The sequence below is a fragment of the Ixodes scapularis genome, unplaced genomic scaffold, assembly GCF_016920785.2.
Source record: "Ixodes scapularis isolate PalLabHiFi unplaced genomic scaffold, ASM1692078v2 PGA_scaffold6__148_contigs__length_123643588, whole genome shotgun sequence".
Lineage (NCBI taxonomy): Eukaryota > Metazoa > Arthropoda > Arachnida > Ixodida > Ixodidae > Ixodes > Ixodes scapularis.
The window spans coordinates 117,345,939-117,359,673 of record NW_024609881.1 but is presented as its reverse complement, the minus strand read 5'-3'; the positions used below and the strand labels follow the sequence as shown (position 1 = coordinate 117,359,673).

At 48.2% G+C, this 13,735-nt stretch overlaps 1 protein-coding gene across 1 annotated transcript; it reads left to right on the top strand.

Annotated features, from left to right (window-relative positions):
• The first annotated feature begins 3,108 nt into the window (after nt 1-3,108).
• Nucleotides 3,109-13,276, top strand: LOC120842416. Its single transcript, XM_040502092.2, has 2 exons — nt 3,109-4,024; nt 7,728-13,276. The coding sequence occupies exons 1-2, from the start codon at nt 3,527-3,529 to the stop codon at nt 13,032-13,034; spliced, it is 5,805 nt and encodes a 1,934-aa protein (XP_040358026.1). The 5' UTR covers nt 3,109-3,526; the 3' UTR covers nt 13,035-13,276.
• The last annotated feature ends 459 nt before the right edge of the window (nt 13,277-13,735 follow it).

Below are 13,735 nucleotides of genomic sequence, written 5' to 3'. Positions count from 1 at the left end.
ACTACCAGTACCCTAGATCCCCCTGGTGCCTGCGCGCCTTTGTCCTGCGACTTATCTCCTGTCACCTGACTGCCCGACGCCTGCTGCTCGAAGGCGCCATTGAGCTGAGGTTCAATCAGCTCTCCAGCGTCGTCGAGCCCGCCTGCCAACAGGCCGGACTCCCGACCACCAGGGACCCCAGCCTGCAGACTGGTGGTTCGTCCCGCTAGAACTGACACTTCCTCCTTTCTTCCCTCGCTACTCTCACTCGCTCGAATTACCCCTTCCAGGCGCTCTACCCTACTGTCACACTCCCTCTTACGCTCCTCTAAACCCGCCTTCCATACTTCCCCCAGCTCTTCCGCCTGCTTCTCGAGGCCGACCCGCTGCTCCCTCTCATGATTAAGCTGCCTAGTCAGCTCCTCTACCTGGGCCTCGAGACCCACCCGCTTCTCTCCTTCTGCCTTAAGCTGGGCCTCAATCTCCCGAACTCTACCCTCCCATTCCCCAGTTACCTGCTGAAGCTTCACACAAAGCCGACACTCGAAACTCACCTCCGCCGCCACCTCCAGGCTCCCGAAACCCGTCTCCTCCAGGTAACACCACCTCCCACACCCCTCGCACTGCACCAACTCGTCCCCACCCTTGTCATGCCGACCCAAATCTAGACCCATGTCTAGACCGGGAACAAACCGTCCCTTCCCGCCAAAAATTCAAACAGAGCCTACTTTGCGAAACTAACGTTAACTGCTGCTGTTCAAACCTAATACTGCTACCGCATAGTCGCTTCCAATCAACTCTCAAAAAAAGAGAGAGAAAAGGAGAAAAACTGGCACTTAGCTTCGGATGCTCGAGGAGAACCAGGAAACACGTCCGCCGTTGGGTCGATCACGGATGGATGGATGGATGAATACGGCTGAGCCCTTTGGATCGGGCGGTAGCTTACGCCACCTAGCCATTTTGTTTTACCATTTAAGCTTAGAATATTTAAATGTGAAATCTATATTCACTCCGCAGTGCAAAGAAAGTGAGGCTATGAAACCCCCTTGCCATCAGTGGATAAGAAAATACCTAGTTTTTTCTCGATTTCTGCCACCATTCACTTAATCTTTGCTTGGTAATCTCTACAGTCTTGAAATCCACTCTCCCTTCGCTGTCTCTAAAACCCAATGACTTTATTAAATCTATGTTGTCTTCGGTAGGCATAGGGTGAAGCCCTTTACAGTAGAGTATCAAGTGTTCAGCCGTCTCGTCCTCCTCTCCACAAGCAGTGCGCGGGCACGCAGCGCCATGGGGTGGCGCTGATTGAAACTAACGGGCGGCGGCCTCCGGCTTCATTTACTTGCCGTTTTGAATGGCTTTGCCTCAGATCGCGGCTTCACGAATTTATCTGCCGTTTGGCGCGGCTGATGACGTCGGCTCGCTCCATGGAACAGTTAAAACTTCCGCATTAAAAAAAAAAAAAAAAAAAAAACAAGAAAAAAAAAACGCTCGCTCAAACATGGCCTTCGAGATCCCGAAGCGCGCAAGCGGAGGCTTCTCCTGCCGTCCCATTCGACACGCTCTCCAACAACTCCGTCGCTCGCCGCGCTGGTGCACAACTCAAAAACGACGCGAGCCAAAAAAATGTTCATTGGGAACTGCGCGGGTTTTCAATATTTGGCAGACAGGTTCATCTTACTGGTCTTGATCACATCTCGCAGTGTCATGTCCGCGGGCCGCATGTGCGCCCCTGTCAGAAAGCGTGGCAGGTAGAGAGATCTGCACTGGTACGGGCCAATCCGCGGGCCACGGGTCGGGCTCGGGCTTCACGGCTACATTCACGAAGAGCCCGGGCCGGGTACGGGCCTTACACTCAAGTCTACAAGGCGGGCCAAGCCGGCCATGACCTTCTTTTTTTTTTAGCAGCATTGGAAACGTGTTCGGGGGGTCGGGAGAGGAACCACAGTTGGGAAGAAGCAGATGCTGAAGCTTGTGTGTGTGTGCATGTGTATGTCTTTGTACGGTCCTATCACACCGCTATAATTTTTACAATATGACTTGCATAATTTACGAAATAAATAATAACAAAATATGAAAAGAAGGACGACACGAGGACTGCACTTTTGCAGTATCAAACCTTGTGCTCAGGAATCAGGATCGAAAAACAACGTAAACAACTTGCAAAAAAAAGCATGTTTTTTTAGGGGCATGCGTATGTTTTTTTTTGTGTTTTTTTTTTTTCGATGTTAAATTTGATCTGGAGTTTTATTTGCTCTACGAGGGATGACCACGAGACAATAAAATTCTAGGATTCTAATAGAGAAGTTTGTACGGCCATTCCTGGTTTACAAAAGCATGAAGAAACTGCTTGAAGCCACTGCGTCGCCAAGTACTTCGCGTCTAACCTAAATATTCAAGGCCTGGAATCTGTAAATAAAGCAGGTTGGAGTTGGAATACCGAATAAACCAGGTTGGAACAAGGCTGGAATTTATAAATGAACCAGAGTTATTTTTCTTGAGGGTGCATGGCGGGATGCGGTGGTTTGTGCTACACGGTGCCAAAAACTAGACGTTTACTCGATATAGCCCCACCTTTCGATTCAGTACCTACAATTATCACGAAGTTTATAAAATAAAATGGCGAAATCATTGCGAGGTGGTCGTATCACACCGCCATAATTTTTTTTTTTTTTTTTTCCACTAAAGCCGGGGTCACACTGCTTATGTACATCATACAAAAGACAGTCTGCAAACTGATTCGAACGCGAATCACCACGAGCTCTGTGCTTCGAATGCCGCATGGCAAGGAGTTCAAGGAGACACTTGGCCAGTGGCGTACCAACTTGTTTTTGAGTGGGGGGGCAAACCAGACCCTCTCCCCCCCCCCCCCCAAAATCGAAAATTCGGCGCAACTTTTGTCCAACTTTTCTAAAGATATGGCAGTGATTCGGCAAAATTACAACGTTACCAGACTTAACATTGATATTTTGTTTTTTCTCACGAAAAAAATTTTGCTTCTTCTTCTTAAAATAAATACAACTTGTAGTGCCTATTGAAAGAGTTATGACTAAATAAGGTGATATTCTAGAAGATAATTGTATCGATGTCGCTTTTGTGTGTTTACTTGTAATTTTGGTGTATGCTTCCGGAAGTGCTTCCTCCGACGGGCGTCGGAGGAGTGGGACCTGTGTGGAAATCGTTCCTCCGACGCCGGAAGTGACGTAGTCGCGTCGGAGGAGAGACGGCTGTGTGGAAATCGTTCCTTCGACGCCGGAAGTAACGTATCATCCCCGGCCCCGGATGTTGCCTTTGTTATGACATGTGCCCGACCATGTGCGTTTGCCGCTGTAGCAGCTGTAGTCTTCTGTGGTCGGGTCCTGCCCCGTGCTGCACGTACCATTCCTTCCTGCCCGCGCTGCTGTCGGCTCCGGTCACGCAAGCTATTTTGGCTGATTTTTCGCACTCTTTGAAGCGTTTTGTTTAGCATTGTCTTGTTCTTTTTAGCAATACTTTTTTCCGTATCTAGTGCTACTCTTTGTATTTTAGCTTTGATCGCACCCCCAACATGCCTCGAGTTTTGGTAGCCGGCGATTCGATGGTGAAGTACTTGCCCCAGTACTTCCCATTGAATAGTCGGTTGGCTGTTGAGGTTGCGGCGTTTAGTGGTATTAGAATCGAGCACTTGTTTTCCCAGGTGTCTGAGAGGCTACCCGATTTTGATGTTGTCATCCTGCACGTTGGCACTAATAATTCCCATATTAGTGCCAGCGTGTACATCGACAAATATCGTCGTCTAGCTGCCCAGATCTGTGAACGCAATCCAATGATGCAGATCGCCTTTTCTGCCGTTCTTCCGAGACGGGAGAATAGGTTCTGCTCATTGGAATGGCAGCGTAGTCACGCTGCAGAGATCGAGGCTTTGAATGACCGTTACCGAGAGGTGAACTCGCTGCTGCGAGAGTTGTGTCGCAGGGAAGGGTTCACGTTCCTTGACGGGCTGGCTGACGAGTGGCACCAGTGGATCGGCCGCGACGGCGTCCACCCAAGCCGGATCGGCAACAAGGTATGTACACGTGCGTTATGTCGCTGCACTAAAGAGCGCGAATATAGGGCGGCAACGATTGCAAGGCTCGCCGTAAAGAGGGGAACTGAAAATTGACCTGCGCACGTGGCGAGCTAAATTACTGGTTGAATTCAACTGGTTGACAGAACGGTGCCAACTCCAGCAACGAAACACGGCACAACTTGGAAGGTTGACCAGTCTTTATTGTCAAAAACAGAGAATGAAAATAAATAGGTTCGGTGACGTCCACGTTTCCGGGTTCAAGGAAGCACAGCGTAGCTCTAAGGACCGCTTCAGTTGCCTCGTTAGCTAATTGCGACGATTGAATCGCCCAGAGCTAATATTCGTGCGAGGTGAAAGATTAGCCGCTGGCGTCTGTCAGCATCCGTGACGACGTCCCTAGCTTCTCTCCATCGCGTGAAGAAAGGTGCTCACCCGTGTTTCCGCGTTGCGCAGGTGAAGTCCCGATAGGATGCGGTTGCGCTCCCACCTTACAATCAAACATTTCCAATTGCTTGTGTCACAACAGCTGCCAGTTCGGGTAGACTTTCCGCCATTTTTACCATTGTGCCCTCCGCGGCTGTTTTCTCTTCCGTCTGGTTTTTCCCTGGGTGCCCTCCGGTCGCTGAACTGCATCTTTCTGCCCTCGAAGTTCACCGTGACCACCATGGCGTATTTAGTTGGGTCGCAAGAAGCGCAGATATGGTTTTGACATTTTCATAACGACACGTTTATCAATACACCAACCTCGGCGATGGTTTCCCTTCTCTACCGACCACTGGATGGATGGATGGATGAATCCGGCTGAGCCCTTTGGATCGGGCGGTAGCTTGCGCCACCTAGCCATTTTGTTTTACCATTTAAGCTTAGAATATTTAAATTTGAAAGCTATATTCACTCCGCACTGCACAGAAAGTGAGGCTATAAAACACCCTTGCCATCAGTTAATAAGAAAATACCTAGTTTTCTCTCGCTTGCTGCCACCATTCACTTAATCTTTGCTTGGTAACCTCTACTGTCTTGAAATCCACTGTTCCTTCGCTGTTTCTCAAACCCAATGACTTATTAAATCTATGTTGTCTTCGGTCGGCGTAGGATGAAGCCCTTTACAGCCGAGTATCAAGCGCTCAGCCGTCTCGTCCTCCTCTCCACAAGCAGTGCGCACTGTATCCATTTCCTGGTACTTCGCTCTGTATGTTCTGGTTCGCTGAATGCCCTTACCTCAAACAACAATGAGCTTCCCCTAGAATTGTCATAAATGCTTTCTTTGGCAATAACTGTTTTGTTTAATCTATAGCTTTCCAGAGCCGTCTTTGTCTGCATTCCCTCTAGCTACCGATCTCTTTCTGTGGCCTTAACTTTCTTCTTAAAGGGGCCCTGCAATCATACTTAAGCGTCTACCTTTTTTGCGGTTTCCATGTCTCTTGCGGTTCGGGCAAGCCAGCGGGCACGGAGAGAGTAACTAAATATCAGTGCGTCATATTTTAACCGGACGACGCGGAAACCTCCGCCACCGACGAGGGCGACCTGCGGTACCGAAAGCGCGCGAAATGTGACGTCTTTGGTTCTGGGCTTACTACTGGTCAAAGCTGCTAAAGTTTCTTTTTAGTCGAAATAGAAAATATAAGTGGCGCGAACCATTTCCATTATTTATAAAAGTAGTTCTTGTTCAGTATTTTAGATAGAAAAAGAAACGAATGCAGTTCATAAAGTACGGAAACAAGAAATGACCTGTTGACATACCCGCCACCAAGCGGTGGAAAAGGCGGCGCATACTAGAAAGGAGTAGTGGGATCAGGCGCCGACACGGAAAGGTCCCGGATGTACGCGGCGGCGCTGCGGTCGTATGGGCAGGAGGATCCGACCGGCTCCGAGCGTTCCGAAGGCCTTCGGCGAGAAGCTTTGTCTTGCGGTTTGGCTATTTCGCGGTATGGCAGCGCAAAGTAGCTCTCATTCTGAACTGACATTTACCCCGTGTTTGTTGCCGTTTGTGGCCAATGAAGTGTCATGCCGAATTAGTATTTAATCGTCCAGCAAATGCAATGAGAGCCGCTCTGGCTGCCCGCTGCATGCAGCCTATCCAGAACACGCTTTGATGGCGCCCTCTCGCGCCGTCGACACGGAGTGCGGCAGCCGTGAGCGCTCGATGAGCTCACTACTCCTCCTCTAGTTCAGGGCCACACTCAAGCAACCAAGGACGTCATGAGGGGGGTTATTTTTTGCTTGTCTTTGTAATTTTAGTTCGCCTATAACTTTTAAAATAAAGGGAATTTTGAGAAAAGAAAAGTTTCACTAAGTTACTACGTTCAGCGCGCTCAGGTTCGGTGCAAATTAAAAATTAGTAAAAAAGTCATTGCAGGGCCCCTTTAACTGAGACTTGCTCTTCCGTATCTCCACTATAGCCTAAAATCTTTTCTCTTAATTTTCTAGTGTGCTGTCTCCACTTTCTGTCTACACTCCTCATGTATAAATAGCTGAAAACCTTTCGTGCCCATTGCTCCCCGTCCATTTGCCTCAACCGATCCTCAAATTCTATATTGCTCACCGCTTCACTGCTCTCAGATGACGCCCACCCCATGTCTCCTTGTACTCCCTGGTTTGGCATTTTGCAATGTGCCCCCAAAGCCAGCCTACCTACTCTGCACTGTTTTGTTTCTAGTCCCGCATGCACTTCGGATTTCATGCATATCACTGTGTTTCCAAAAGTCAAGCCAGGCACCATGACCCCTTTTCAAATCTCTCTCACCACCTCATACCTGTTGTAATTTCAAGGTGCTCTATTTTTCATTACAGCTGCATTTCTGTTGCCCTTACCTATTATATACTTTTCATGCTCACTGAGATATTCTGCACCATCACATATCCATACTCCTAGATACTTGTATTTACTAGCTCTCTCAACTGTAATATTCTGTACCTTCAGCCTCTTAACTTCATCATCGTTAAAAATCATGATTAGTGATTTTTCACTGCGTCACATGTGCCATCTGTCGACAGTGCGTAAAACTAATCTGCGTGTGCGTCACTGCAACCTGCTGGGTGCGATTAAAAAACAAAGGGTAGGTCTTTGCTTCAATGTTTAATACATTTTTATACATGTACATAAATGTTGATTTAAGTAAACATTTTTTATGCCACTAACTATATCGCAATTTATAAAAGAATATGTACATTGAAATTTGAAATATTTTTTTAAATACATAAATGTATACCTAGTAATTAAAGGTTTATTTATTTCTGTAAATCTATAAATTTAAGTTTTTTTTTCCTTCACTAGCAAAGATCAATACACCCCCATCTTGTCGAAATCGACGCAGCATGTGAACCCCAACAGGGAATGGGAAAACAATTGAAACTCCCCCTTGGGAATCCCTCTAACCAGTTAACTCCTTAACTGGTCCCACTTACCCATACCCGTTCCCCATCTGGGCATAGTCAAGCCAGTTGACCCCTCAGCTAGTCCCAGTTGGACTCCTATTGGTAACAGCCAATTCCCACTTGGGACCAGTTAGTTCCAATTGTAACCAGTCGAGATGCCAACCGGTCCCAGTTAGACGTTTTGGCATAGGTGCCTTGTATATAAAGCTAAAGGTGCAGCACCTTTTCTGTGAAATCTTCAAGGCAACATCTTTAACAATTTGAACAAGTGAGGTGACTGCAGCTGCCAATCAGCTTTGGTGCTAATGTCAAGTACCGTGTGCAGGTCCTCGCTGGGTTCATGGGCCAGCAAGTGCGGAGCATCCTGGAGAAGATGGCCAGGGCCAAGATCCAGCAGGACCACATGGAGGCAATGCCAGGGACCCGCTCGTGGGACGGCTGGACCATCGAGGGTGCCCCATTGACCGCGCCATGTGAGCTCGAGTTCCCACCGCTTGGCTCTCCTTCAGCTCCTGCGGCTCCTTCGGCATGCGACGATGAGCCACCTCCGCTTTGCTCTGTGGAGCTTCCTTCTCTCACTTCTGCTGCTGCTTCGCTTTGCTCTGTGCAGCCTCCTCTTTCTTCTGCTGCTCCTTCTGCATGCGAGGATGAGCCACCACCGCTTTGCTCTGTGCAGCCTCCTCCTCTTGCATCTGTGCAACCCCTTCCTGTTGCTTCTGCTGCTCCTTCCGTGAAGAGCCCGCCACTAACCATGGCATGTGAGGTTGACTTTCCGCTGCTTGGCTCTCCTGTGCAACCCCTCCTTGCTTCTCCTGCTCTTTCCGTTGAGACCACCCTTGCGCCTTGTGAGGCAGCTGCTGATCGGAGGGCCACCTGGGCAGAGATGTCAAAATCTGCAGGCCCTCCTGTCCCAACTGCCAGCACGGCACCCGAGCTCGGATCGGACACAAGCCAACCAGTTGCCACATGTGTAAATGCTGAACGGAGGCACAAACGAGGCAAGCACTCTGATGAGCCCAGGATGGGAAGCTGTGGTGCTGGATTCAGGCTGGTTGGTGGCGTTCAAGTCCGCAGCAAGGGCAGCCGGGTATGGCAGACCTGGGAGAGTGCATCCACGGCCACTTGTGCTCCCTCTAGTACATGCGTACCTGTTTGGGGAAAGGTTCAGCCGAGGCCGGAAGGACAGCAACCTTCTGAGAAGCCTACGAAGCTGGACCGAGGTGGAGTCACCGATGTTGCTATGAGTACAGAAGTTAGTGCAGAGGGGCGCCCCAGGGCTTCCTCGAGGAGCACAGCTTTTGTAGGGGCCGGTGAGCAGGCTGCCTCGGCAGCAGCTGAACCCAGGGTAGTCTACCCTGTCCAAAGTATAGTGGGCGGAGAGCGGTGGCAGAGGATGAAGTCCAAGCGCAAGGGACGAAAGTCTCCGGGACTGCGCAAGGTACCAAACCGTGCTGCCACTATTGCGTCCCCCACTATTACTTGGGATGGAGAAGACTTTGCAGTAGGGTGCCTCTCAACCCTTTCTCCTTTGCCTGTTTGTGACAATCCTTTCTCTGACTTAGGTGAGTGCAGCCCAGCATGTGTGACAGAGAGCAGGGTCGTTGGAGGGAAACGTCCTTCGAAGGCCCTGTTGCAGAGTCGAAGGGCACTCACGCATGCAAAGAATGTGTCTGCAGTGCATGACGGAGAGCAGGGCTTCAGCATGGGATTAGTGAATGCGGGCATAGAGCATGATGCAAGGGTCTCAGGGGAAGGCGAGCATGCAGTGCATGTTACAGGGGGGACTTCTGGCTGTGGGCATGGTGGGGAGGGTGGAGAAGGAAGGCATGCGTTGCATGCCACAGGGCGGACTTCTGGCTGTGAGGTTGCATGCTGTGGGTGTGATGGGGTGGGTGGAGAAGGCAGGAATGTGCTGCATGCCACAGGGCAGACTACTGGCTGTGGGGTTGCATGCTGTGGGCCTGATAGGGAGGGTGGAGAAGGCAGGAATGTGCTGCATGCCACAGGGCAGACTACTGGCTGTGGGGTTGCATGCTGTGGGCCTGATGGGGAGAGTGGGGCAGGCAAGCATGTGCTGCATGCCGCAGGGCAGACTTCTGGCTGTGGGGTTGCATGCTCTGTGCTTGATGGGGAGGGTGGACAAGGCAAGCATGTGCTGCATGATACAGGGGGTACTCCTGGCTGTGGGTTTACGCCCTGTGGTCATGATGGGGGTGGTGCTGACTATGTGACTGCATGCAGAAGGCATGACGCGGGGACAGAGTTTTTCTCAGAAATGGCATGTCTCAAGCATGATGGTTGTGGGGAGGGCTCTAGCATAGAGATAGCTGTCGGAGGGCATCATGTAGGCGAAGGCGTTGCTGCAGATGATAAGTGCGTTGCCCAGGGAGTCAAGTACCCTTCCGAGGTTCCAGAGAAAAGCCCTGGATCTGCCGTTAGTAACCTGCAGAATGCCCCCAGTCCTTCAAAATCCTGTACTTTGTATGGAGGTGGCGGTGTCATTTTTGCGCAGGCCAAGTTTTCTAACTACTCTACCTTTCTAGCTGCATTTGAGGATTGGTGCAAACAAGGGTTGCATGTGTTTACAAAAAGGAGGTCTAGAACATGTCCATTAGCTCAGTGTGAGGAATTTAAATACTCCTCAGTTGAATTCATCTGTGTCCATGGACGCCCTCTATCAGCCATGGGCAGCGGAAAGCGCCCACAACAGTCTTATTATTTTTCAGGTTGCCAGGCACGCCTCTTGTTAGTTTTGAAGACAAAGCCAGATATGTGCTATGTAATCTCAAAACTTGTTGTTGAACATAACCATAGTCTGGAATTATGCAGCACATACCCCCAAAACAGGCTTCTGACTACATCTGAGAAGGAGACATTTGCAGATGTAGCAAAATGCAATATTAAACCTAAGGATTTCAAAAATTATGTCTATGAAAAAACAGGCAAGACTCTAACAACACAAGACATTAACAATTACAAAAACCGTAGTGTGAATTCTGTGACTGCAGTTAAAACTAGTGAGGCTCATGGGGCCCTGTTGTTAGAGCAATTGCATAGTCTTGCCTCCAAGAACCCTAATTGGATCATACATTATGAAAAAGATAAAAACAATGAGCTGTTATTTGTGTTGTTCCAGACGTCCGTTATGCGAGAAACTTTGGAAAAGTATCCCGAAATTCTGTTCATCGATGGGACATATAAGGTTAACGTAGAAGGTTACATTCTCTATTCAATTCTTTGTGAAGACGCTCGTGGTAGGGGTCGATGCATTTGCTATGCGTTTTTGCAAAGGGAAACCTCCCTAATTGTTCGCCCTGTTTTTCAGAAGTTTATAGATTGTAATCCTTTTGTACTTTCAGCATGCAAAGTTGTTATGGTAGATAAGGACCTAAATCAGTTAAGGATTTTGAAAGAGCTTCTGCCAAAAAGCACCATTCTCCTATGCACTTGGCATGTTCTCCATTACTTGGACTTGCAGATTATGAAATACCCAGTTCATCAGAGGGAATTATTGCGTCGCCTAATTAAAGAAGTTGTCTATGCCAATCGCCTGTCTGTTTACGACAAAAAAGTTGCGCTGTTGAGGGAACACTCTCCTGACGATTTTTTGCTCTACTTCATGAACAATTGGGATTCCTGCAAAGAAATGTGGGCGCATGCGTACCGCCGAGACTTGGTAACAATGGGGAATAATACCAACAACCGAATTGAGAGCCATAATCAAAAACTAAAAAGCTTCCTGCGTCCAGGAATGCACCTGGCTGCTGCGATGACTGCTTTGCTAGAGTATATTGACCATGATATTATATCACTAAGGTTTGCAAAACTTAGAGAGCTTAAGCTCAATTTAAATACAAGTAGCTTTGACATGTTCCAGCTAACATTAGCTCAAACGTGCACTCTGGTAGCTAGGAATATAGTATTACGGGAATATGAGAAGTTTAAGACTATTCGCTATATTGTTAGCTTTCAAAATGACGCATACACTGTTAAGTTGGAAGGGACAGAGTATGTGATAGCAAAAAGCCTAGACAGTTGCACATGCCTCTGTTATTCCCAATATGGACTTCCATGTGCCCACATTTTGACAGCACGGTCTTTTGCAAATCTAGAACTATTTGACCACTCTGTTATTCCGCATCGATGGCGTAGGAGCCACTTCCTAGCATCTGAAGCTACCGACCCTCTAAGCATGCCTGGTCCATGCACAGCTGGTTCGAGCCCACTAAGCTTGCATAGCCCAACTCCGCTTAGCTCAAACCCACCTAGCCCGAGCCCACGTAGCCCAACTCCGCTTAGCTCAAACCCACTTAGCCCGAGCCCACGTAGCCCAACTCCCTTTAGCTCAAACCCGCCTAGCCCAAGTCCTCATAGCCCGACCCCCCTTAGCTCAAACCCACCTAGCCCAAGTCAGTCTAGCACAAGCCAGCCTACCCAAACCACAGTTACATCAGCCATACTGAAGCCCCCACCTGTAAAATTGGATACCATTGAGGCCAGGTATAATTATGCCTACAAGTTTTTAACAGATATAGTGAAACCAACAGCTAACATCTTGGCCCAGTGTGGCGAACAGGAGCTAAATGAAAAGTTGACAGATATTCAGACATTCCTTAGCAATCTTACAACGTTTTCTAGCAACCAGGTGCAGCTTTTGTCACAGTCTGTAGCACCCCGTGCAGCTCATAAGGATGTGCCTGATCAACAGCCAACAGACACAGCAAGTGACAGGAAACCTTCCGAAGAGCTGCGTATTAGTTTAATTAAAAGTAAACGAGGGAGACCGCGAACTGTAAAAGTCACAAAAAAGCGTAAATTGTCAGAAATCTGCAACAAAAAACTTTGTCTTAGCATGATTCGTGCAGAGTTGATTCCTCTTTATAGCGCTTATTCACTAACAGATGAACACTTGGACGATGTATTATACAACCGTCCGCTGCCAGACAGTGTCATGAATATTGCAATGCAGTTAACACGTCAAAAATTTCCGCATCGGGAAGGTTTCCAAGACGCTTTGCTGAGCCAGGGACTACTATTCAAGCAGATAAAGGGTCCATTCATTCAAATCTTACACACAGCAAACCCGGATCATTGGATCACAGTAACAACTATTGATGCGCCCCCTGATTCTGTCTTTGTTTATGATTCTCTTGATCAAACTGTTCCCCCTGATGCTGTAAAACAGGTGTGCAGCATACTTAAGTTACCATCTGCAAATGTAACTATTTTTGTAAGACCTGCACAGGGCCAAGGTTGCACAGTAGATTGTGGCTTATTTGCTATTGCTAACATGTACTGCATAGCATCTGGCAAAGACCCTACCACTGTAAACTTTAGACAGCAATTAATGAGGGGCCATCTACTAAAGTGCATTCGTAATGGGATGATGGAAGACTTCCCTGTAACTCTTTCCCTTGTTTCTCGTGTGCGACCAAAAGATTCTGTTTTCACCGTGCATTGTTTGTGCAGGCAGCCTCTGCTTGCTGATGCTCCTGGGGTAATTCAATGCGCAGGATGCCAATCTCTCTTTCACGAAGCCTGTCTAGAAAAAAAACCCAACCATGGCATGACATTTGTTTGCAGCCGAAGTTGTATTGCAGCTAAAATGCCGAATAAGCTGAGGTTATTTTAATTAACAACGGTTTCTTCCAGTACCTTCCGCTTTATGTATTATCTTTGCGTTTATCCCTGTTATTGCCTACCTTGTTTTGTCAAGTAACCTTGTACAGTGTTTTTCTTTTAGCTGCACCAAATTTTCAGAGAGAGAGAACGTGAGATAGGGTAATTTGAGCCTTGGGGCAGTGTTAGTAGTCATGGCGTCCACTAGGGAAAGGGTGAAATTAGGTAATTAGTTAGCTAATGAACTAAAACTGAACTAGCAGTATGCAGTCAAATTTTGATCGAAAAATCTGTGGTAGGTGCTACGGGGGTCGAGAAGTGTCACCCTGGTACATGGCATCACACTAAACCTATAACTGAAATGGCGGACAAGAGTGCCAGTGACATCATCTTTGTGTCACGGCACGGAAACGTGGGTCGGAGCTACCGCAGCTGGCTCCACTCGCTCAAGCGGAGCCGGCTGCGATGACGCCAACCCACGTGCCGGGCCGCAGGTATGCAAATGACTTCACCGGCACTCTTGCACAACGTTTCAGATTCAGTTTGATGCCATGTATCGGGGTGCGATTTCTCGACCTCGTAGTGCCTACTAGGAATTTTTTAAATCAAAATTTGACTGCACTGTTAGATCATATTGAGGTTGAGCTTCAATTCTCCAAAAGCAATATGTGCCCTCAAGGGCACATATTGCTTTTGGCCTCGTGATGTTGACTC

Bases quoted from the DNA above. Each gene is read 5' to 3' on its own strand.
- LOC120842416 (XM_040502092.2), top strand. From the start codon at position 3,527: ATGCCTCGAGTTTTGGTAGCCGGCGATTCGATGGTGAAGTACTTGCCC. The intron at 4,025-7,727 runs GTATGTACACGT...TACCGTGTGCAG, and splicing joins CAAGCCGGATCGGCAACAAG to GTCCTCGCTGGGTTCATGGG.